At 49.5% G+C, this 24,820-nt stretch overlaps 3 protein-coding genes across 6 annotated transcripts in view; 2 read left to right on the forward strand and 1 right to left on the reverse strand.

Annotated features, from left to right (window-relative positions):
* The first annotated feature begins 1,954 nt into the window (after positions 1-1,954).
* Positions 1,955-8,373, forward strand: NPFF (neuropeptide FF-amide peptide precursor). The gene is made up of 3 exons (XM_083599552.1): positions 1,955-3,323; positions 6,159-6,289; positions 8,057-8,373. Exons 1-3 carry the CDS (start codon positions 3,186-3,188, stop codon positions 8,178-8,180), a joined length of 393 nt encoding a protein of 130 aa, XP_083455678.1. The 5' UTR covers positions 1,955-3,185; the 3' UTR covers positions 8,181-8,373.
* A 975-nt stretch (positions 8,374-9,348) lies between these two features.
* On the reverse strand, positions 9,349-23,623 carry TARBP2 (TARBP2 subunit of RISC loading complex). 3 transcript variants are annotated; one of them, XM_083599319.1, is made up of 9 exons: positions 23,481-23,623; positions 19,732-19,901; positions 16,624-16,729; positions 16,003-16,086; positions 14,618-14,690; positions 13,349-13,466; positions 12,593-12,720; positions 11,896-12,088; positions 9,349-9,910 (listed from the first exon to the last, which is right to left on the reverse strand). In XM_083599319.1, the coding sequence occupies exons 1-9, from the start codon at positions 23,540-23,542 to the stop codon at positions 9,753-9,755; spliced, it is 1,092 nt and encodes a 363-aa protein (XP_083455445.1). In that variant the 5' UTR covers positions 23,543-23,623; the 3' UTR covers positions 9,349-9,752. The 3 variants fall into 3 exon arrangements, with proteins under 3 accessions (XP_083455445.1, XP_083455446.1, XP_083455447.1); XM_083599320.1 differs by having other exon boundaries at positions 14,618-14,687; positions 23,481-23,620; XM_083599321.1 differs by lacking the exon at positions 23,481-23,623 and adding an exon at positions 23,103-23,393.
* The window catches only part of LOC310755939 (pleckstrin homology domain-containing family A member 3-like), a 28,772-nt gene continuing 22,047 nt past the window's right edge, over positions 18,096-24,820 (forward strand). The window contains exon 1 of one of the 2 annotated variants that reach the window (XM_083599481.1): positions 18,096-18,340. The gene's annotated coding sequence lies outside the window, so the exon portion shown is untranslated. The other variant, XM_083599480.1, reaches the window with a different exon arrangement.

Here is a 24,820-nt window from a genome sequence, read left to right on the forward strand (position 1 = left end):
GAAGTTCCCCACAGCTGCTGTAATAGGTCAACACCAAAATATAAACAAGACCTCCATCCTAAAAATTATGCCAATCTTTGGTGATATTTTCCTTGTTCTTGCAGCTTGCCTGTTTCCTGGTCTTCATCTACAGGTGATCTTTAGTGCAAGGCATGGGCATGGTGCGGGGGGCAGCTGCCCACCCAAACCAAGTAAATAAATAAAAACACTTAACTAAAAGTAGAGATAATCAGAATACAGTGGTGCCTCAGTTTTCAAGCGTCTCAGAAGTCGAAGGTTTCGTTTTTCAAACGCCAAAAACCCGGAAGTAAATGCTTCCGTTTTCGAACGCACCTCAGAAGTCGAACAGTTTCCACTGACTCGCCCCCCCACCCCCCATTTTCTCTGTTGAATTTGCAGACCGACCTTTGCGCCTCGGTTTTCAAACATTTTAGAAGTCAAACGGTCTTCCGGAACGGATTACGTTCGAAAACCCAGGTACCACTGTGTATGAAACTGAAATGCTTGCGTGATGTTGTGGCACATTCTAGTGCCGCAACTGGCAACCGGATTGAGTGATAGGTGTGGAATCCACAAACTGACCAATCATGTTGCAGGTAGCTCTGTTCTGGAAGCTTCTCGTAGTTTTCAAGTGGCTGAAGATTTTGGCTGGTTTTTCTGAGCACTTGGGGTCAGAAGAAAGTAATTTAAAACAACTGTTTTGAGACATTTCATTCCGAATCTGCCAGACAGAGCCAGACAGAGGACGATGACAGATTGGTGTCCTGCTGCCCCCCTTCCAACATAAATCCTGGCTACACCCATGTTGCAAGGGAACACCATACAGGAACATTGCCTCTTATTTATATTGGGAACAGGGCTTGCTTGGGGAAAGAGAAGTCCAGTCTTCCTCGGATGCAAGCTGCTTGTCTTCTTCCCGCCACCCCCTCGAAGAAAATGTACTGCTGTGCGTGATGAATGGGTCACACACAACTCCGCTGATGAATACGAACCTGTCCCTGCTCCGAGGAGTTGACTGTTATTGGGACCATTAGTTAGGTGCTGGTCAGATGTAGGCTTCCAGCAAAACATGACATGGAGATTAATATGCAGTTATGCTGATGTCTCGCTTTCTCGTGTTGCCGGAGGGCGGTGCAGGAAGGAGGGGGGAACACCTCGCAAAAACATTTGTCAGGACTCCATCATCTCCCCAGCTTTTCCTCTTCTCATAAATGGAAAATCTAGGCAAGGGGAAGAGACGTCACTCACTGGATTAGTTCAAGGTGCATTGGAACGAAATGAGCAGTGCCAAAGTGTGTTGTGTTGCTATTCCACAACTGCCGGCTCTGGCTTTGTTTGAGGGACGTCGTGAAACTCTGGGGTGATTTAGTTCAGACAATCTGCTTCTCAGACCCAGCAGAGGGAGGATGATGATGATGATGATGATGATGATGATGATGATGATGATGATAATAATAATAATAATAATTTATTATTTATACCCCGCCCATCTAGCTGAGTTTCCCCAGCCACTCAAGTGTTAATACAGCATTAAATATTAAAAACTTCCCTAAACAGGGCTGCCTTCAGATGTCTTCTAAAAAGAAGATAGCTGCTTATTTCCTTCACATCTGAAGGGAGGGCGTTCCACAGGGCAGGTGCCACTACCGAGAAGGCCCTCTGCCTGGTTCCCTGTAACCTCAATTCTCACAATGAGGGAACCGCCAGAAGGCCCTCGGTGCTGGACCTCAGTGCTGAACGATGAGGGTGGAGACGCTCAGGTATACAGGACCGATTCCGTTTAGGGCTTTAAAGGTCAGCACCAACACTTTGAATTGTGCTCGGAAAGTACTGGGAGCCAATGCAGATCTCTCAGGACCAGTGTTATGTGGTCCCGGCGGCCACTCCCAGTCACCAGTCTAGCTGCCGCAAACATATTCACCCCTTTTCATGTGACCTACTGCTGCGGCTACTAGACTTGATTGCACTGTGTTTTGAGTCTCCCTCTTCCCAGCTATCTCCCTTCACCCAGGTTCGGTTTCATAGCGGCTGTTCCTTCTGACAGAGGCGTAGCATGGGTTGCTAGTGCCCGGGGCAGGCAAGTCACTGATGCTGCTGGAGCCGCCCCCCACTGGAGCCAAGCGGGGCCATGCTGCGCTACCTGCCAGCCTGTGCTGGGGGAAGCCTGGCCATCCGATGCGGCAGTAAATGGAGCAAGGAGCGAGTGATCAGGAGAGGCTGTCTCTCTCATCTGTTTTCTTTTATCCAAAGCCTTGCCTGTTCCAGCCGCCTTTATTAAAAGCAAGCAGTGTCTTCTAACCAGCTGTCTGATAGGCAGAAATCCAACAGGTGGAGTTACTTCCAGTGCCAGGTCTCTGGATTTCTGCCTGTTGCCAGTTGTGCAGCCTGTCCCCCCCCCCCAAAAAAAAGAATAGTGTAGTAGCCCTCTGTGTGGCAAATCTGGAAAGAAAATATCCGCACCAACTTAAAATGGATGAGACCCCCACACGCCCCACACCTGAAGGTCTAGGGCTGCATCGTTTGGGGCCTAGGCCTGCACGCCAACCTCCCCCCACCTCAGCAGCTCCCCCCCCATCCTTGTCCCCTCCCCTGCCTGTTTTCCCGTTTCTTGGTAAATGGGTTTCATTAAGCTGTAAAAAGCTTGGCTTCGTCGACGTGAACGCCCCAGGGACGGGGGCTTTGCAGAGCCGCCTGTGCAAGCGGCGACGTGACAAATGTCTGGTCCCGAGTCGCCTCTGGGGTTCGCGGGCCCATCAAGCCGATGGTGGGAGACCTAGGGGAGTGTGAGGGAAGCGGTCAGTGTCCGGCGAAGAAGCTGGGCCTCCGTCCCCCCAGGTGGCGTACAAACGGCGACGTACAAGCAATTAGCTACCAAATCCCCAACAGGACTTAAGAGAGCCGTTTTGGGCTGGATTTATCCTCGCAATTACGCACAAATCAGCCCCAGCCAGCGGTGGCGGAGGCTCTGTCGGGGGGGGCCGTGGCGGTCCCTCTCCGCTCGTCACGGGGAGGTGCCGGCGGGGCCCCCTCGCAAACATCGCCTTACAAATGGGTCGCCGTCGCTGCCATCAATCCCACCCTGTGCTGCTTCTGCCCCACCACCATCACCCGCGCTGGAGACAGATATATAAAGGCAGCGCCAAAGCAAAAAGGGAAGCGCTTTGAGACAGAGCAGGCCTGGCAACATGGAAGCTGCCCGCCTTCTGCTCGCCCTGGCATTGCTCTCCGGCAGCCTCAAGCCAAGCCGAAGCCTTGAGGAGGGGATCGGCTCCCAAGAGGCAGAGGAGCCCGACGGCTACCCTGAGAGACTCTTCAGCTGGATGGTGAGTGGCCTTCGATGAGGCGGCGGCCTAGAGGGCAGGGGAGGGTGCCAAGCAAACTTTGATGCTGCTTAGTCAGTTATTGCAGGGTGGTGGGCATGGCTCTGTTCACAGACACCACACAAACACACACACACACTTTTTTATCCTCCTCCCACAGCCCTGTGAGGTCAGCTGGGCTGAGAGAGCATAACAGACCCAGAGTCCCACAGTGAACAAGCCTGGGTTTAAATCCCCAATCTGCTCATTGTGGGGCTTGAGTGAGGATTTGAACCTGACTCTACCCTATGAGGACGCGGGTGGCACTGTGGGTTAAACCACAGAGCCTCGGACTTGCTGATCAGAAGGTCGGTGGTTCGAATCCCCACGACGGGGTGAGCTCCCATTGCTCAGTCCCTGCTCCTGCCAACCTAGCAGTTCGAAAGCACGTCAAAGTGCAAGTAGATCAATAGGTACCGCTCCGGTGGGAAGGTAAAACGGCGTTTCCGTGCGCTGCTCTGGTTCGCCAGAAGCGGCTTAGTCATGCTGGCCACATGACCCGGAAGCTGTACGCCGGCTCCCTTGGCCAATAAAGCAAGATGAGCGCCGCAACTCCAGAGTCGGTCACGACTGGACCTGATGGTCAGGGGTCCCTTTACCTTTACCTACCCGGTCCTAGTCCAGCACACTAACCATTATGCCACAGGGACTTGTGGAGGTGTTTTGGGTCCCCTACCCAATTGAGAGAGGGAGAAAAGTTTGGTCAAGCTGGAAGCCATTGCTGCCTCCAGAAAGTCAGTATAACATAAGCCCAGAGTGGGACTGGCAAATGAGGGCTTTTTCTTTCCTTCCTTCCTTCCTTCCTTCCTTCCTTCCTTCCTTCCTTCCTTCCTCTTTCTTTCTTTCTTTCTTTCTTTCTTTCTTTCTTTCTTTCCCAGACGCTTGCTGAGATCCAGGCAGTCACACCCCCCCAGGAGAGGGTGGCATCATTGCAATCTGTGGGGCTCTAAGACGGATGGAGTTTGGGATCAAATCCTCCTCAGCCACAAACTCACTAGGTGGCCTTGAGCAAGCCATACTACCTAGTCAATCAATCGATCAATCAATCAGTTTATTACAGTCATAGACCAGCAGTCAGAGAATAGAATATTAAGTGGATAAAAAACAACTGATAATTAAAACAGGTAAAAACTAAAAACAAATAAAAACATTCAGTTAAAACAACTGTAAGAGCGTAAAAACTAAAAGACTCGCAGTTAAAACAACTGTAAGAGGCTGCAGAGTAGGAGCCTCTGAAATAGAGGACACTCACAGTATTAGAAACTGATGTGCAAATATGGTTAAAACAGACAATTAAAACAATGTACAAAAATAAATTTAGCTTGCCTAAATTTATTACTACCTAGTCTTTTCTAGCTGCAAAATGGGCATAATAGTGCATGCCTACCATGCAGTGCTGTTGTAAAAGATTCCTGGGAAGGTATGCAAAGTGCTTTGCGTTATTAAGATGTTAACCCGAGCTTCTCTGGGTTTTATTTAGGGCTGGGTATATACCCTGTGACAACAGCAGAGCTCTAGTATGCGCAAGGCACAAGAATCCGCAGAATCTCAATTTCCTTTCCTTTCCTTTTTAAAAGCAAGTTTCTAAACATGGAAGTGTGAGGGTGAATCCCAGAAAGCCAAAAGCATAAAGTGATCAGTCAGAGTTCCCGGTGGTCCACAGGTACCCTGCATAGCTGCTTGCCCTCCCCATGCAGAGAAAATGAAATTATGTGCAAGAAGCAAATATGCACAGATATTCACACAATTTTCAGAGCATGCTAAGCCTGTGTTGAAGCTAAACCAACAATGCGTCTTCCTGGCACCTTTAAAGATAAAGAGTTGTATCCAGTGCTATTCAGAGTCGATGTACTGAAATTAATAAACGTGACTAACTTGGGTCCATTTATTTCAGTGCGTCTACTCTAAGTGAAACTTGTTGGAGACAACCCAGGCGAATGGCATAAGCCTTAGTGGACTAGAGACCATTCCACCAGATGGAGCTTATGTCATAATAAAGGTGTCACAAGACTCTGTTGGATTTTGCCAATATTCACAATTTGTGTAAGGCAATCCCCAGAAATTCAGCTGGTTTTGGTGTACAGTGTGTGTGTGTGTGTGTGTGTGTGTGTGTGTGTGTGTGTGTGAAATTGCATGAAATATAATTGGCTTGACATTATGTTGGGTGGATAGAGCTGACTGCTGTTCAATATTTACAATCATTACGCAACTGTGAGGAGCCAGCCAGCTCACGTCTGTACAGCATGAGACTCGTAATCTCAAGGTTGTGGGTTCAAATCCCACATTGAACAAAAGGGTTTCCACATTGCAGGGAGTTGCACTAAATCAGTGCTGGATTTACGTATAAGCTAAACAAGCTATAGCTTAGGGCCCCACTCTCTTGGGGCCCCCCAGAAAATTTAATTGTATTTCAGTTCAACAATTACTTTGATAAAATACATATTTTGCTATGTGCAAATGGCTTTAGATACCTATTAGGTCCATAAGTTACCATATAGTATATATTCAACACAAAAACAAAAAAACAGCGACAATTCGTTGTTGACAAACGACAGCTGGACATATAAAGGGCCCCATTACCTCCAGTAGCTTAAGGGTCTCATCAAACCTAAATCCGACCCTGGACTAAATGACCCCCATGGACCCTTCCACCTCTACAATTCTGTGATTCTTTGATTCTGTGAATAATGCGATGCCTATGCTGTTTTCCCTGGTCCTCAAGCTACTTCCTGGTCTTGCAGGGAACTCGTCTCTTGTTGAATTTCTCAAATGACCCCCACTTTTTATTTGTCCACCCAGCTGCAAGAAAATGAGGACCATCCTGTCCAGATTCCCCCTGAGGAGCATCCCCTGGGCGTCCTTCTCCGCTCCCTCCTTCATGCTGTGCAGAGACCTGGTCGCAGCCCCTCCTTCCTGTTCCAGCCCCAAAGGTAAGGAGTGTGGGGGTCGATGCAGCCAGGCAGAAGCACGTATTCTGGCTACACTAGGGGGAGCACAAGTGAATGGAGGGGGCGGTTCATTTAATTTCCCCCTTCCTTTTTAAAGCTCCATTTGTGCTAATTTTCCAGTTCTTGGAATTACATCTGTTGTTTCATTTTGGCCATGGACTGGGATGGGAGACCCAGAGCCAGTGTGGTGTAGTGGTTAAGAGTGGTAAACTCGTAATCTGGTGAACCGGGTTTGCATCTCCGCTCCTCCACATGCAGCTGCTGGGTGACCTTGGGCCAGTCACACTTCTCTGAAGTCTCTCAGCCCCACTCACCTCACAGGGTGTTTCTTGTGGGGGAGGAAGGGAAAGGAGAATGTTAGCTGCTTTGAGACTTCTTCGGGTAGTGATAAAGCGGGATATCAAATCCAAACTCCTCAAGTCGTCTCCTGACAATGGTTTGAGTATTTTCCATCCGAATAGTATTTGAAGGCGTTCTAGCTTCTCCAAAGCCTCACAATTCCCACAGATCAGGCATAAAAAGGTGAAGGTAAAGGGACCCCTGACCATTAGGTCCAGTCGTGACCGACTCGGGAGTTGTGGTGCTCGTCTCGCTTTATTGGCCAAGGGAGCCGTCATACAGCTTCCAGCTCATGTGGCCAGCATGACTAAGCTGCTTCTGGCAAACCAGAGCAGTGCACGGAAACACCGTTTACCTTTCCACCAGAGCAGTACCAATTTATCTACTTGCACCTTGACGTGCTTTCGAACTGCTAGGTTGGCAGGAGCAGGGACCAAGCAACGGGAGCTCACCCCGTCACGGGGATTCGAACTGCCGACCTTCTGATCGGTAAGTCCTAGGCTCTGTGGTTTAACCCACAGAGCCACCTGCGTCCCCAGATCAGGCATAGGCTCCCCCATTTAAGAGTCAATTTTTAAAAGACAAACACAGCATTCTTGCTATCTAAAGGACCATTCCCACCTGTCAGTTTCACGGGTCTTTCTTAGACCCTTCATCCCTACGACCTTTTTTCTGCAACTGCTCGGAACACCCATTGCAAAAGCTGTGCTTGCAATGCCCCTAAAAACTGAACCATTTTTCAATCGTTCCCTTGTCTTGTGTTCAAATCCCCACCCATCAATTCCTGCAGCAACAATAAGGGGACTCTGGTTCGTTTCAGTAGTTCTGGGTGATGAAATTCTGTTCTCCTGGGGACAGGGACGGCGGGGGAAAGCAAAGCACTATTCCAAGACACCTAGCTGCACAGCTGTGCTTCCTTCTCACCATCTGTCTGACAGAAGTGATGACCTGCAGGACAAAGAGGCCAGGGAGCTACAAGTGCTGTGTTTTTGAGTGCCAAAAATGTTCCCCAGGCAACTTGCTTTGTGCTGCTTTCCATCTCTGTCTCCACCCCCATGGTTCTGCCCGGACACTGAGGTCCAGCGCCGAGGGCCTTCTGGTGGTTCCCTCGCTGCGAGAAGCCAAGTTACAGGGAACCAGGCAGAGGGCCTTCTTGGTAGTGGCACCCGCCCTGTGGAAAGCCCTCCCACCAGATGTCAAAGAGAACTACCAGACTTTTAGAAGACATCTGAAGGCAGTCCTGTTTAGGGAAGCTTTTAATGTTTAACAGACCACTGTATTTTAATATTTTGTTGGTAGCCGCCCAGAGTGGCTGGAGAAACCCAGCCAGATGGAAAGGGTATAAATAATAAATTATTATTATTATTATTATTATTATTATTATTATTATTATTATTATTATTTCTGCAGATTTGGCCGTGAGGCCCGGGCCAGCTCCAGCAGCGGTGGCCTAATCAAGCCACGGGCTTGGGACGCCGTGGCTCCTCAGTTTCTGAGCATGGCTGTTCCGCAGCGCTTTGGCAAGAAGAAATGAAGTCGAGGACAGCAACGCACAGAACTGCCACCACCCGGTCCTTGCACCGAGAACTAGTGCCGCACTGGGTCGAAAAGCCTCCCCTTCCACTTGTCCTTCTGTGTCGTCCCTGGGTTACCTGGGTGACTGACCCTCCTGTTTAGGGGTTTGTGCTTTGCCACTTGCCAACAATAAAAATGGTTACATCTTGGAACCTACTACAATCTTTTCTGTCACGTAGGCCGGCTAGAGCAGGGATGTGGAACCCATGGTCCTCCTGACATTGTCAAGACTCCCATCGTTCAGGCGCCGTTGCCATACACCAGCTCTGTAAATCTTAACTTTCCCCCCACATAATACACAATTAACTTCTGGAACTCCCTGCCACTGGGGGGTCGCAACATGGGAAGCTGGTCACCAGAGCAAGGTGTGCCAAGAGTCCCACAAAATTTCTTCACGAGGGAGGAGGATGGAGAGGAAAATCAGAGAAAATTACCCCCGTCTATAGCGACCCAACAGCTCCAGGGCCGCTTGGCTACCATTGGAGAGGAAGGAGCAATTTGAAGTGTGTCTCAGCAAATTAAACAAATGATGCTTTTGGGAAGGGAAAATTATTAGGGCTGCCATCTCTCCTTTGCCTTGGTCCCAAGCAAATTACTTGCCTCCATCTCACCCAGTATCTTGTTTCTAAGAGCAGCCACCCAAATGCCTCTGGAAAGCATATGATAATGCTAGCAGCGGGAGCATCCCCTGTATTCAGAAGTAACTGCCTTTTGGCCTGGATAGCTCCATTGGTTAGAGCGTAGTGTTGATAACACCAAGTTTGCAGGTTCAATTCCCTGCACTGCAGGTGGTTGGATGAGATGAGCATCAGGGTCCCTTGCGACTCCACAATTCGATCATCTTTGACTGCTTCGACTCAGGAAGGAGGGGGAACGGAATGGATAATGTGACCATTCAATTCTGCCTCAGGGCCTCGGCCTGATGCAGCAGTGGTCAGCAGGTGTACAATTCTAGATGTGCCTGTGGACAGCAACTGTGGGGAACCTGTGGCACCCCCCTTCCCCTGTTGTTGGTGGTCTCCAACTCCCATCAGCCCCAGCTAGCATGGCCATTGACCAAGGATCATGGGAGTTGCAAGATCTGGAGGGGCGCAGACCTCCTCATCTCAGTGGGTAAAAGAAGACACTTTCTTATTAAAAAAAATCTGGTTTATTGCAACTCCCAGTTATGGCAGAAATGGTCAGTGTTTGTCCCTCCACAGCGAGGAAAAAACCAAGGTGACTGGCATCAGGTGACCCACAGAGGTGGGACTAACCTGACCTCCCAGCAGCCCCCCCCCCCAGCACTTAGCGCTCAGAGCTACAAGTCTCTGCGAGCCTAGTCTCTGCTGCAGGTACAGCAAACCCCTCTCCGAGTCTTGAATTCTGTTTTGAAACACAGCCCCCTCTCCACCCTCCACAGAACATCAGGGAGGTCGGTGCCCCTGCCCAAAAACGCTGGGCAAAAATAAGGGTACATCCTTTAGCAGGCTGGAAGATGGAGACAAGCTGTTTTGGGGATTCCCGGGTGCCCAGAGTCTCCCGTGTGGCCTCACTTGCCCCCTGCCATGATCTTCAGGTACTGAAGGGCATTTCGGGCAGCATCTGCCCGCGCGGCATGGCGGGACATGGCTGAGCCGTGGCACACCGTGGTTGGCTGTGTCGAGAGCTCCACCAGGCACTGGTACAGGCCGCTTAAACTCATCTCATCTGCAGGGAGAGAAAAGGTACCGCATCATCCAGGCCAGCAAAACAACATCTCTGCGTACAGCCTTCTCTGTCTGGAAAGTTCAAGGTGGGTACTAACTTTATGGGACGCAGGTGGCGCTGTGGGTTAAACCACAAAGCCTAGGACTTGCCGATCAGAAGGTCGGCGGTTCAAATCCCCGCAACAGGGTGAGCTCCCGTTGCTTGGTCCCTGCTCCTGCCAACCTAACAGTTCAAAAGCATGTCCAAATGCAAGTAGATAAATAGGTACCGCTCTGGCGGGAAGGTAAATGGCGTTTCCGTGCGCTGCTCTGGTTTTGCCAGAAGCGGCTTAGTCATGCTGGCCACATGACCCGGAAGCTGTACGCCGGCTCCCTTGGCCAATAAAGCCAGTTGAGCGCCGCAACCCCAGAGTCGGTCACGACTGGACCTAATGGTCAGGGGTCTTTTTACCTTTACTAACTTTCTACATGTGAAAAGGATCTAGGGGTCTTGGTGGACCACAAGCTTAACATGAGTCAACAGTGTGATGCAGCAGCAAAAAAAGCTAATGCTATTCCTGGCTACATCTACAGAAATATAGCGTCCAGATCAAGGGACGTCAGTCCTACTGTATTCTGCCTTGGTCAGAACACAGCTGGAATACTGTGTCCAATTCTGGGTTCCACGATTTAAGAAGAATACTGACAAGCTGGAACGTGAGCAGAGGAGGGCAGCCAAGATGGCCAAGGGCCTGGAAACCAAGCCATATGAGGAACAGTTGAAGGAGCTGGATATGTTTAGCCTGAAAGACTGAGAGGAAATCTGACTGCCATCTTCAAACATCTTAAGGGCTGTCACATGGAAGATGGAGCAAGCTTGTTTTCTCCTGCTCTTGAGGTAGGACTCAAACCAATGGATTCAAGGTACAAGAAAGGCGATTCCAACTAAACATCAGGAAAAAAATTCTGACAGTAAGAGCTATTTGAAGGTGGAACGGTCTCCCTCGAGAGGCTGTGGACTCTCCTTCCTTGGAGGTTTTTAAGCAGAGCTTGGATGCCCAACTGTCAGGGATGCTTTAGCTGTGTTTCCTGCACTGCAGGGGGCTGGACTAGATGACCCTTAGGGTCCCTTCCAACTCTGCAATTCTATGAAGATTAAAACAGGTTGGTTCTTCAAATGGAAGAATTCAATTTAATTCAAATTCGGCATCTTCGGATTAAAGCACAGCAGAGCAAGAGGAAAGCAAAATGTGCACATTTCCTAATGCTCAAGTCTGGGGACAGTGGATGTACGGAGGCATAAGGAACTGTTGATTCACAGGCTGGCATAAATTGGGATGTCGCAGCTCACTTCCCTTTTCATTCCCACAGGGCAACTGGCCTTATATGGCTGGAGTCAGGCCCCCATGACCCAGTGCTGGGCAAGTAACGATGCTACAGCAGATATTAATGTAAGTCATCTGTCAGTTCCCTTTCATGTGGGGAGAGGGACTTGGCAGGGTTCTCAGCACATAACCATGAGGAAGACAAAAGGGCAGAGGCACAATAACGTCTTATTTTTAGTTATTTTAGAAAATAAGAAATGGGGGTGGGGAGTCCCTGGAAGAAGCCACAAAATACCTTGCAATGTGGGCTTATGTGGTCCATAGGCTGTGGGCTTCGCCACACCTGGTAAAGTGATGAATGCCAAAGTTCTGTCCCCAAGTCTAGCTTGTGCCCTGACCAAAGCCTCTGCTTGCCCTGCAGTGGATTACTGAGACAGAATCCAAGCTCCTCCCAGGTTATTTTCTTGAGTGGTCATGTGGATAGCTTTCCACTTGCCGGGGTACTTCTGGGTGGTTTTTTGGGTCACTTGACTGCTCAACTTGCAAGCAGAAAATATAAATTTTCGCACATTCAAATCAATAAGGATGCACACATTCGCAGGGGGCCTTTCGGAAAACTTAGGGTCTGGCCGTTCTCTCAGGGAAAGCATTTCCTCCCCCTCCCCTGTGCCTCATTATTTACCGATGTCAAGGTAGCTAATATCAAAGCTCTGTTCTTCAGACAGCTCCTGCAAAAGGCTGCAGAACCCAGCATTCAGCACTCCCAGGGGATGGCTTTTGAGGTGCAGAATCTTCTCCCCGACTGAGTTGCGCAGAGAGTCCCAGGTGCAGCCAGACCCCCGACCCTTTACTCCATCCACCTTGGTTCCTGCAATCTGAAGAGCGGAAGAGAGAAAGATCGAACACGGGTTGGATGTCTCTTCCGGCTGCGCGCCTTCCACCGTTCTCAGCAAGGCACAGCTCCCTCCCTGCCTTCCCAGGTGGTCCTGACCAAGAAGCGAGAGGCCACAACCTCTGCAAGTTTCCTCAAGCAACTCTCGTGGCCACGGCTTCATCCTAACCCAGGAATGGGGGAACTGTGGCCCTCAAGATGTTTCGGGGGTTCCCAAGTCGGGACTCCCAAGGGATTCGGTGGAGACCATCAGATCAAGCAGCTACTGATGGAGCCTTATCCTCCATGAATTTATCTAATTTTCTTACAAAGCCATCCAAGTTAGTGGCCATCACTACTTCTTGCTTAATTTGCTGAAGAGGCTGCTCCCCTCTTCAGAGCAAGTTCCCAGTTTCTGCAAAGCCTGTCAGGCCCCATCAGCAAGTTGCATAATAAGCTCATCTATGGCTGCCCGACTCTGGCTTCTCCCCCCACTGCTCAGACTCACAATAGAGAACTGGTCTTCCTCCATTTCGGCCTCACTGCCCTCTCGCGGGTCCAGAGGCACGTTATGAATCCGCACCAGCATCTTGGCTGCGGCGTTGCGCTTGGCCAGTTTTTTGGAGGTGCCGCTGCCTAGAGAGAGAAGAAATGGCAAAACGGTGATCTGGAAGGGGGCTGTGATATGTTGAAAGAGGACAGGGCAGAGAAGGGTAGGGGACAGCCTGGGGTGCAAGGGGACTGCAAGAGCCTACACCTCTTCCCGATTCCCTCAGGCTTCCCCCATCAAGCCTGACTGCTGTTTTTTTAGCTCCTGTGCATTGATCCTGCCTTGCAGCCCATCCACCCTGCCTGACGCAGAAAGCACAACAGCAGCTGTTAAAGAGCTTGTTTTTACATAACTGGCACAGCTTGTCCTCTTGCAAACGGTGTGGGGTTCTGTTTTTCTTTGGCGCAGAAGCTTTGCAGCCAAACGGGGAGCCTAACTTGAGCGCCTGCAGAGCTGCCACACTTGGCCTATGGGACTGCAGTTGTGCACTCCTGGTCCTTACAGCCCAGATCATAGTCTCCCAAGTCCTCTCTGGCTGCAGCTCAATGCTTTCCCTCTGATTTCCTGCATTCCTCTTGTCAGATGCATTGGCCCTTGCCTCCGAAGTTCTAAGGAGCCTTTATGGGAAAACTCCCAATCACGCACAGGGCACTGCAAATCACAAACAGTTTAAAAGCATGAGCAGATGGGGACTCAAGTCCGCTGATGCCGTACCTATTTCAATGAACCTTTCAACCCGGCAGGTCATGGTGAATTCCTTGCGGTGTGCTGGCCCTGACTCCTGAGTGACGGTGTATTCGGGGAGCCGCCAGCCCTTCTGCACCACCAGCTCCTGGAGAGAGAGAGACAGCTTTAGAAAAGCACTCGCCTCTTCCTTTCTGTGCCTGGGTTCCTGGAGGGAATGGCAGCTCAGGACACTACCATTGCAGTGGAGGCAGCTAAAGCAGCAGTTTGGGCATAAGCCAAATTAAATTAGGCAGTAGTTATTTCTGGAGAAAGCACATATGTAGGGCTGTAAAGTGTAACTGGGAGGAAAATCAAGACAGGGTACTGAAGCCTTGCTATACAGTCATATTGGGATCTGAGAGTGGTTTGCCAAAAGGTGGGTGGATACAGACCTACAGACTATTAGTAGTTCTGAATGATGCAGCAAATGGGAGCAGCATTCTGCTTACAGCGTCAAGGCTTCTGCTCAAAATCCTGTTTGTCACCTCTGTTTGGAATCCACTTGGAGGTGGGTGTGCCCAATTTCGTTCCAGAGCTACAGCAAATGCATGTTCTTCCTGTCCTAAATTCCATGAGCAAAAAAGTTTTGTGTGCACATCCAAGCATGCCTAACTTATATGGCTTCAAAAGCTGCTCCCATACCAAAGAGACTTTTGAAAAAGTGCTGGATGGTGACACCAAATTTTCCCTTTGGGATGCCAGCTTGCATTCCAAAACCAGGACTTTAGGGTACCCTTAAAAAGGTAAAGGGACCCCTGACCATTAGGTCCAGTCGTGGCCGACTCTGGGGTTGCGGCGCTCATCTCGCTTTATTGGCCGAGGGAGCCAGCGTACAGCTTCTGAGTCATGTGGCCAGCATGGCAAACCAGAGCAGCGCACGGAAACGCTGTTTACCTTCCTGCCAGAGTGGTACCTATTTATCTACTTGCACTTTGAGGTGCTTTCGAACTGCTAGGTTGGCAGGAGCAGAGACCGAGCAATGGGAGCTCACCCCATCGCGGGGATTCGAACCGCCAACCTTCTGATTGGCAAGCCCTAGGCTCTGGGGTTTAACCCACAGCGCCACCAAACAAGCAACGAGAAGAACGGGGTGGGGAATGAAACAGGCGATCGGTAGGACAAGGTGCTGCTGGGAAGTACCCTTTCTCCTGTAGGGCAAAGTGTGGATCTACCAACTTCTGACTAAGCTCACTCACTGATACCCCTCCTCCTGTAAGCGCTTGGGGCTGAAGGAAGCCACAGCCGAGAGCGACCTACCTGCAGGGCGCCAACTGGGTTGCACTCCGACTGCTGTGGTGATACTGGGGACTTCATGTCCATTGCGGAACTTCTAGGTAAAAAGAGGACACAAGGTGAAGGATTCTCCCTGGTGGTTCTGCTGACCCAAATCTGAACACCCGCCCACGCTACAAAGTAGGCAGAAGTAGGGGAACATAGGAGCCCTTCTGGGGAGGGGAAGCTGAGAAGGGGCCTCGTCAAAGAGAGCCTCGCCTACAACTGGCGCTAGAGCTAGGCGATGTCAGCTTTTCTACATTGTGACGTATCACCACTTAAACCTCATGCTATAGCGATACATTGCGGTGTTGAAAAGGAAGGAAGATCGGCCCCACGAGATGCCGGGGTGAAACCACCACAGCTCCCTCCGCCACCAACACCCGGCACAGGGAGGAAGGAGGCAGCGGCCTGAGAAGGCAAGGCACAGGTAAGCCCCACCCACGATATACTGTAGGGTGATGGTGCAATTGTACTCTGGCCCTCAAACCATGAGGACAATGTAGCGATACATCACCCAGGCCTAGTTGGTGCTCCACTGTAGGGCAAGGCATGGACCCTCCTCCAATCAGTGTTAAGAGGGGAATTGATGGTAGACTGAAAGGGGGCCTTCCTACTAACCAACACACAGCCACCCATAGCCTGTGTCTCCAGGGGCAAGCAAGATCTTTTACTTCCCCTCCTGTAGCATCTCCACCTCCATCGTTCTGCCCAAACACTGAGGTCCAGCACCAAGGGCCTTCTGGCGGTTCCCTCGCTACGAGAAGCCAAGTTACAGGGAACCAGGCAGAGGGCCTTCGCGGTAGTGGCGCCCGCCCTGTGGAACGCCCTCCCACCAGATGTCAAAGAGAAAAATAACTACCAAACTTCAGCTTTCAGGTTAAGAACGGACCTCCAGAACGAATTAAGTTCTTAACCCAAGGTACCACTGTATCTGACTTTTAGAAGGCATCTGAAGGCAGCCCTGTTTAGGGAAGCTTTTAATGTTTAATAGGTTATTGTATTTTAGTGTTCTGTTGGAAGCCGCCCAGAGTGGCTGGGGAAACCCAGCCAGATGGGTGGGGTATAAACAATAAATTATTATTATTATTATTATTATTATTATTATTATTATTATTATTATTTTGAGTGTAGAATACCTGCTGGAATGTGTACCCACCCCACACCCAAGCTGATGCTCTGCAGCCCATGGGAAAACCACTGGGGGGGGGGGAAGCAAGGTCAGACACAAGGGAAGGACCTGCCACAGACACCAGCTTGTTCCAGTATGCACTGATGGCCTATGGGGAAATTTGGGTGCATGAGGAGCAGCCAGAGGACTCTGGGCAGCCCACTCCTTGTGCTTTTGTCTTTCGCTTCCATCCCATTACCTGGGAGACGAAACCGGCAAGGTGGGTACGGGCGCGTTGACTGGAGCGGTGGTCTGAGCCAAGGGCTCTAGAGAGAAAGGAGAGCTTCGGAATACAAGGTGACAAAATTAAAGCACGCTCAGTAGCAGGAGCGCATGCAGTGGAAGAAACTTCCCGAAATGAGAGACTGCTCCCGTGTCATCCCCCAGAACTTGGGTGCAGGCCCTTCCTGTTCTCTAGCAAGGCTCCCTCCACCCAAACTCCCCTCAAGCGCAGAGGCCTGTGCAACAAGGCTCCATGCTGAACTCTCCTGTTCCCATGACTGTGCACAACCTGTGCACCTGTGCTGCTCGATTTGCATCACGGAATGCAAACCACAGATTTCAACTTCTTCTTCTTTTAAAGTTTCTGTCCCTTATTGGCCTGGTTTGCACGTGACACAAAGTCAGCACTTGCTGGCTTTACTGGCTTACTTATCAACAACCTTTTTGTCCTAACTGCCCACAAATGACCTTTCATAGACAGTAAGCAACTAGAGAGGATGTTGTAGACCGAAGATTCCCTGGGGATTTCATTTTCTAATAAGTGCATGGGAGAAGGGGGGGATTCCGGCCTTCTGTACAGACTGTGCATAGCCCTCACCTGCCTTCTTCCACTGCTGCTGGCTCCAACATGTTTCCTCCCTTGAGAAGCCGGAGTGCCACCTCTGCTGCCTTGTGCTTGGCTGCTTTTTTGCTAGGGCCTTGGCCTAAGGACAGGAGAAGGGAGAGAAAGCGAGTCGGGACACAAGGATCCAAGGGCAACTCGGAAGGGCAAACACAGAAACTTATTTATATCCCGGCCTTCCTTCCATAACAGGAGGTAGCATATATGGGATTTCCAGGCCGACCAGACCCAGGTGCAATCCGCACTGAAGCTCCTTTTGTTTGCAAAGTGTCACTGTGCTGGTATTTTTCACAAATGCAGCACATGGACAGAGCACAGCACTGCATCTCATTTGCAACAGCATTCCATACGATATGCCACTGTGAACTGCAATAAAGAGCAGAGTGGGAAGTGGGTGGTGCCTGAAAGCTCACTCTTTCTCCTACATCCCCATGCACTTCCATGCCTCCACAGACAGTTAAGATCTGAGGGAACACGCTTCCAAGTTAAGCAAACATGCACATTTAGAAGTAACGTATAAAAAAATAAAATGAACTATGACCGTCCAGTCACTGAGAGTAAAATTTAATTCCTACAAATTCACTCCCACCCCTGCTGAAGTTAAATGCTAGTGACGGGCTAGAGGGAAGAAGGGGCTGAGTGCCTTTTGCAGGATCCAAGCCACTCCAGCTGATAATAGTAATATAACAGAATGAGGCTAATTACCATTAAAATCCCTGCGAAAGAAATAAGACAGGTAAAATAGTTGTGAACGTAGTTGTGAAAAATCATGGAATAAAGGAGTAGAAATTGCGGTATTATTGCTTGTTGGGGCAGGTGCCATGTATATAGGCAAAGAGTAGCAGTATCATCAGGGGGAAATGCTGGGTTTTAGCAAGGCTGTGCACAGCCCTGTTCTTAAAAGACCTACATTGGCTCCCAGTACGTTTCCGAGCACAATTCAAAGTGTTGGTGCTGACCTTTAAAGCCCTAAATGGCCTCGGCCCAGTATACCTAAAGGAGCGTCTCCACTCCCATCGTTCTGCCCAGACACTGAGATCCAGCGCCGAGGGCCTTCTGGCGGTTCTCTCACTGTGAGAAGCCAAGTTACAGGGAACTAGGCAGAGGGCCTTCTCGGTAGTGGCACCTGCCCTGTGGAACGCTCTCCCACCAGATGTCAAAGAGAACAACAACTATCAGACTTTTAGGAGACATCTGAAGGCAGCCCTATTTAGGGAAGCTTTTAATGTTTGATGTATTAGAGGATTTTAATATTTTTTTGGAAGCCGCCCAGAGTGGCTGGGGAAGCCCAGCCAGATGGGCGGGGTACAAATAATAAATTATTATTATTATTATTATTATTATTATTATTATTATTATTCAAACCACATACAGAATCTGTCATTGCAGCTATGTATGACATCACAATCAGGCCTTGGCAACCCAACTGTCGCCTGAGAAGAAGTCAGCCAGGTCTCGGTAGAGGCTCCCTTCAAAGCCTGCAGCTCCACCAATCTGCCCTAATCTGCCTCTTGATTTTATCTTGTTACAGCTCTGCATGACTTTCTAAGAAGAGTCTGCTGGGTCAAGTTAATGGAGCAACTAGTCCAGCATCCTGTTCTCTTGATGGTCAGCTGACAGTAGGCCAATGAGCTCTCCAAGAAAAGCTGCCAGGAGCCCAGCAGTGAGAAACCCAACCCTGTGAGGACATCTGGTGAGTGTGACAGAACAAACAAGCAGCTCAAGGTCTGAAGTTCTGAGAGGAAGAGGGTACCAAACAGGTTACAAAAAGAAGTCCAGAAACTAGCATCTCCTGCATTCTACTCCCGAAATCTAGAAGTGAGTTAGGTGTAGTGAGTCAGGTTCTCCAACCTGGTACCCTCCAGTTGTTGCCAGAATACAACCCAGAAAAACTACCTTGGAATGTGCTGCTGCTGCCACGCTGGTGGGTTAAGAAGCCCCTTTGCAGAGAGAGTAAGTCAACTGGCACAGGGCAGATATTTTGAATCACTGTGTTTACACTGAATTGTGATTGATTGATTGATTGACAAATTGATTTTGTTTTTGCTTTGTTTATATGCTACTGTGCTCTTGATACGATTATGATTCTGGTTAGTGCTTGCTAATTTTTACAGCTATTGTTATTATGGTGGGCTGCTTTGAGCTCAACTGTAGTTGGAAAAGCAAAACATAGTGGGGAAGGAGAGCTGAAGATAATGCCAATATATTCCACATCTGGAAACCAATGTGCCCCTTTGGTTTCAGATAGTACATGGGTAGACGAGTCTATAAGGCCTGATGTATATTTTGCTCTAGGAGGCTTAGTTTGGTCAGAATTGAGTATACACTTCCAGTACAATACTTCTGGTAAATGAGCCACCATAGCCACTAGAGGGCTGTGAAAATTTGTGTCCCGGGCTTTTTAGACTTGTCTACCCATGTATTATCTGAAACCAAAGGGGCACATTGGTTGCCAGATGTGATTTTTTTTCAGCTCCCCTACCCCTCTAATACACATGTCAAATCAAACCAAATCATGCCAGATGGGGCTGTTAAGAGAAGTTTGTGTCCAACAACATCTGAAAGGCCACAGATTCCCTATCTGTGGCCTAAAAGGTTCCAATTTATTTATTTTTTGTATTAGGGGGGGAGGGACGTTATGTTCAGCTCAACAGCCAGCTCAGAACCCCATGCAATGGATTCTGGCAGGTGAGCATGACAACCCATCTATCAGTTATGTGACATCATAATGATGTTGCGTTCTTGACAAGTGGGTGTAGGATCTGGCCCATGGAACCAAAGATTCCCCACTCCTGGATAAAAGGTAAGGGGACCAGTGTGCTAAAGAGGAGCTTGTATTATAGGGAGCCCCTCAAAGTAGGTGCAAACCCAAAGTTAACTGGAAGCAGGCAGAAGGCCCAGTTCAAAAGCACAACTGGAGAAACTCCATCTCCTTTCTGCTGCTGAGACAAATATGAAAGACCGTAGAAGACATGCAATCTTCTCTATCCTACCCCCAAATATGAGAGGAGTTCTCCTCTCCTCTTCCTCCCCTGCTCAAATTCTACTTGTTTATCCATACTCCCGTTCTTTACCACAACTAACCGGTGCAGCTGATGTCTCCAACAGTGACGCGAAAGGTGAAGTTGGGCTGATGTGCTTGTCCCTCGGCTTTCAGTAGATCGTACACAGGGGTTTTGCCTATGCGTGTCCCATACTCCTGCAGCAGGCTGATAGGGGTCTTGCCAGGGTTGGACGCCAGCATTTGCTCTATACTGAGGGTCAAAAGGAGACAAGGTTGGATCTTAGAAGCCACCTTACTCTTCCACCGGGGCTCCTTGTACCTAGTAGTATTTCTCTGTCTTTCATGAGTCCATCGTCTGCAACAAAGGATGTGCTTGTCTCTTCCCCCGACACCTTCTATCATTGGTGGGAGCCTCCAAAACTCCCACAGAGATTTCACTACTGCCAAAGTCCCTTCAACAGCATGTACAGTCAGGTCAGCCCATCCCTCCCAGCTTCATGGACCAGAGGTCCTAGTGAGGGCGGGAGGGATAAGAAAGCAGGAAAGAAATGAAGGTTACACCCCAAAGATTTCTTAATGCAGATTACTTAGCTCTTGTTGTCTTTTAACCGGGATAAGTACGGTCTTTCAATGCATTATTATGAGTGACGTGGGGTTTCTAATTTAGGAAGTATGGAAAAGTTACCTTGCTGGATCAGACAAAAAGCAAGAACGGCCAGCCTGATGCTCACAAAAATAGAATTGGGTAGGGACAGGGTACCTGTTGCTGGGGCTACAACTCGCATCATCCCTACCAACTGGTCTTGCAGGTGGGTCTGATAAGAGATGGCATCCAACAACATCTGCAGGACCACAGCTTCTCCTCTCCAGCATAAAGGCAGCAGCCATTGTTTCGTGTTAGTAAGTTTCCTGGTACAAGCAAGCTCAGTTTTGCTATGATGGCTAAACAGCCACTGAGAAAACCAAAATCCTTATAAGCCTTGATTCCAGAACACTTGAAGAACAAATGTTCAATCATACAATCTCCCTTATCTCCCTTTCCTGAGCAAGATGAAGCAGATCCAGGGGCTCTTGGAGGAAACTGATATTTCCTCAGTTTCCTAGGCTCAGTTTTGGCACAGAAACAGCTTTGGTTGCCCTGTCAGGAGATACAGGGAATATGTGTCCCTGTTAATTCTCCTTGACCTCTCAGTGGCTTTTGATACCATTGACCATGCTATCCTTCTGAAGCAGCTGTCCCAAGCCCCGTGGAGCCTTCAATATGGGCTTCCACAGGGTTCAGTCCTATCCCCTATGCTGTTTAACATCAAGTTATCAGCAATATGCTGATGATACTCAGCTCTACTCATTTACATCTGCAGATGAGGCAGCAGAAGTGCTGGACTAGTATCTAGCCTTAGATCATGGGCTGGATAAAAGCCAATGAACTGAAACTCAATCCAGATAAGACTGAGGCATTGTTAGTGGATGGTTCCCCAGGCCAGATGACTGGGAGGTTGCCTGCTCTTGATGTGATTACACTTCCTCTGGAGGAGTGGGTATGTAGCTTGGGGGTACTCCTGGACCCTTTGCTGTCACTTGAGACTCCGGTGTCCTCAGTGATGTTGAGTGCCTTCCATCAGCTTTGGCTGGTGGCCCAGCTGCACCCCTATCAGGACAGGGATAGCCTAACTACTGTTCTCTATGCTCTAGTAACCTTGAGGTTAGATTACTGCAATGTGTTATACGTAGGGCTGTCTCTGAAGAAGTTTTGGAAACTTTAGCTAGTGCAGACTTCAGCGGCCAGGTTGCTCACTGGGAAAGACAGTTTGAGCACATTACACTGATCCTGGTCTGACTGCACTGGCTACCAATTAGTTTCTGGGCCCAATTCAAAGTGTTGGTTTTGACCTAAAAGGTAAAGGTAAAGGTACCCCTGCCCGTACAGGCCAGTCTGGACAGACTCTAGGGTTGTGCGCTCATCTCACTCTAGAGGCCGGGAGCCAGCGCTGTCCGCAGACACTTCCGGGTCACGTGGCCAGCGTGACGAAGCTGCTCTGGCGAACCGGCACCAGAGCAGCACACGGAAACGCCGTTTACCTTCCCGCTATAAAGCGGTACCTATTTATCTACTTGCACTTAGGGGTGCTTTCGAACTGCTAGGTGGGCAGGAGCTGGGACCGAACGACGGGAGCTCACCCCGCCGCGGGGATTCGAACCGCCGACCATGCGATCGGCAAGTCCTAGGCGCTGAGGTTTTACCCACAGCGCCACCCGCGTCCCATTGACCTATGGAGCCTTAAATGGCTCAGGACTGCAATACCTCAAAGACCACCTCTTTCCATATGAACCTACCTGAACCCTGAGATCATTCTCCGAGGCCCTTCTTCATGCGCCTCCTCCACAAGAGGTCTGGAGGGTGGCAACACAAGAACAGGCCTTTTCTTCAGTAGCTCCCCATTTGTGAAATGCTCTCCCCAGGGAGGCTCACCGGCCACTTTATACACCTTTAGGCACCAGGAAAAAATATTCCTCTGTAACCAGGCCTTTGGCTGATTGACATCCAATTTAAATGGTAAATGGGAGGATTATTCGATCGTTCCTGTTTTTATTTTTGTTATGTATCTTGTGTTTCTATCTAGTCATTTTATGCTGTGAACCACCCTGAGACCTGCGGCTATAGGGCTGTATACAAATTTAATAAATAATACAAGCTTCCATCAAAATAAACTGCTGCTGACTTGCAGCTCTGTGCCCCCTTTTGTTGTTGTTTAGTCGTTTAGTCGTGTCCGACTCCTCGTGACCCCATGGACCAGAGCACGCCAGGCACTCCTGCCTGTTGTCTTTGTCCATGGAGTTTTCTTGGCAAGGATACTGGAGTGGCTTGCCGGTTCCTGCTCCACTGTGCCCCCTTACAATACAGTAAGTCTTAACGAAGTCATTAATGCTTATCTTTGCTGAGGCACTTCTATGTACACCTACTTGGGAGTAAGCCCCTCAGTGGCACCGAGGTCCCTATAAACATGCAGAAAGCTGGTGCGGTCCCAGGAAATAGTTTCCACAGAATTGTGGAGTGGGGAGGGACCGTGAGGGTCCCCTATACAGTGGTACCTCAGGTTAAGTACTTAATTCGTTCTGGAGGTCCGTACTTAACCTGAAACTCTTCTTAACCTGAAGCATCACTTTAGCTAATGGGGCCTCCTGCTGCCGTTGCGCTGCTGCTGCACGATTTCCGTTCTCATCCTGAAGCAAAGTTCTTAACCCGAGGTACTATTTCTGGGTTAGTGGAGTCTGTAACCTGAAGCGTATGTAACCTGAGGTACCACTGTACTCCAACATCCTCGCACTGTGGGAATCTTTTGCCCAGCGTGGGACTCCAACCCACAACCCTGGGGTTACAAGTCCTGCGCTCTTCCAATGGAGCCACTCTATCTGGATAGGAAAGGCAGACAACAAGGCTGCGCTCCTATACCTGTCCTCTTGGGACTCAGCCACGACAGGCATCTGGATAGACAGGTGCAGGATTGTTCTGAAGACGGAGTTGTCCTCTAGACTGCGCACCCCTAGGGAGAGGCAGGATGGGTCGCTGTCGCCCCCAACCCCACCCCTCTTAGTCGGGACCCATCCTCTGTCCGAGTCCCTCCTCCCATAATTGCCCAGGCCATAGGTGATGCCCCGCTTGGGCCTTCCCGTTATCATGGCAGCGTAGGCCCGAGCGCTGCTTCTTCCAGGAGGGGTATCCTAGCAACGGCGCTCTAGGGGGCGGGGCTTCCCCTCCTCCTGCCTCCCCCCCTCGCCCCGCCCCTCCCCGCCCGTCTCTTAGCAACGGGGCGCGGGCGGATTCCTTCACCTGGGGAAGCCGCCGCAGCTCCTCGCGCTCCCGCAAGGCTCCTCCGCCTCCTCCTCGCTCATTCCCTCCTCCTGCCCCGCCGCCGCCGCCGCCACCGCAACGCCCGCCGCCCGCCAGCCCGGTTCACAATGGCCGGGAGAGAGGAAGCGGCGGCCCTGGCGCCACCCCGCCGCCACGGCCGCCTCCGGAGCGCTGCGAGGCGCATCCTGGAAGTTGGAGTCCGGCGCTGGGCCCAGGCCGCGAGGCGGCTTCGGGATGGAGACTACGACTCCCAGAAGGCCGTTCGGCCGCACAGCGAGCAGAGGCCGGGCCTTGTCCCGCGTTGCACGCTGGGAGAAGTAGTCTCCGAGGGTCATAGATACAGCGACAGACAAATAGGTATTATTTCTTTCGCTTGCCGTCAGTACAGGTAAACGTTGCTATCAGTGCTGGATTTAAGTATAAGCTAAACAAGCTATATCTTAGGGCCCCACTCTCTTGCCCCCCCCAAAAAAAGTAAAGAAAAAAACTGGATGTACATTTCCAAAATATAAGATAAAAAACAAATAAGATAAAACCTACATACAGTAACAGTGTTTTGTGTTGTGTAGGCTCCTGTGATGTAAGTAATGGGCCCTGTCTGCTATCCTGCTCCCTAAAATATCACTGGTTTGCACATTTCTGTATGTACATTCTGCTGTTTATAATTATTAGTAGTTTGCATCATATATTTACACCTATTATAATTTCATGTTACAGCAAGTTGCATGTTACAGCAAGTTACAGCAAGTTTCTAGAGACTAGATTGTGAGTCTTTGTAAATTGTGTTTCTAAAGAAACTTTTGTTATTGCCAAATGCCAGTGTGTTTGCATTATTAAGTTTGTTATGAATAAAAAATCATTTTAAGTTAGAGCTTAATAATTATTTCACTATTAATATACTTCTTCTTAATTTTATTTCACTATTAATATACTTCTTAATTGTATTTCAGTTCAACAATTACTTTGATAAAATACATATTTTGTTATGTGCAAGTGGCTTTAGATACCTATTAGGTCCATAAATTACCATATAGCATATATTCAACACAAAAAACAGCAACAATTTCTTGTTGACAAAGGACAGCTGGACATATAAAGGGTGCCATTACCTTCAGTAGCTTAGGGCCTTATCAAACCTAAATCCGGCCCTGGTTGCCGTGGGCGTAGACAGGGTTTTTGTTAAGGGGGTGGGGGCAAAAGGTTGTTGAGCTATTTTTGGGGAGATCACCTAAAAAGTTGTTGTGCTTCATTGGGAGATCACGGGTAAAAATCCCCTGCAAAATATGACATTACAGGAGGCAGGCTTCTTCTGGGGGGGG

This window comes from Podarcis filfolensis, assembly GCF_964270895.1.
Source record: "Podarcis filfolensis genome assembly, chromosome: 2".
Lineage (NCBI taxonomy): Eukaryota > Metazoa > Chordata > Lepidosauria > Squamata > Lacertidae > Podarcis > Podarcis filfolensis.

Coding starts and splice junctions, on each gene's coding strand:
- TARBP2 (XM_083599321.1), bottom strand. CDS start 23,329: ATGATAACGGGAAGGCCCAAGCGGGGCATCACCTATGGCCTGGGCAAT. Junction 12,721..13,348: donor TGAAAGGTTCATTGAAATAG/GTACGGCATCAG, acceptor TTCTCTCTCTAG/GCAGCGGCACCTCCAAAAAA. Junction 9,911..11,895: donor TATTAGCTACCTTGACATCG/GTAAATAATGAG, acceptor CTCTCCCTGCAG/ATGAGATGAGTTTAAGCGGC.
- NPFF (XM_083599552.1), top strand. CDS start 3,186: ATGGAAGCTGCCCGCCTTCTGCTCGCCCTGGCATTGCTCTCCGGCAGC. Junction 3,324..6,158: donor AGAGACTCTTCAGCTGGATG/GTGAGTGGCCTT, acceptor TTGTCCACCCAG/CTGCAAGAAAATGAGGACCA. Junction 6,290..8,056: donor TTCCTGTTCCAGCCCCAAAG/GTAAGGAGTGTG, acceptor TTATTTCTGCAG/ATTTGGCCGTGAGGCCCGGG.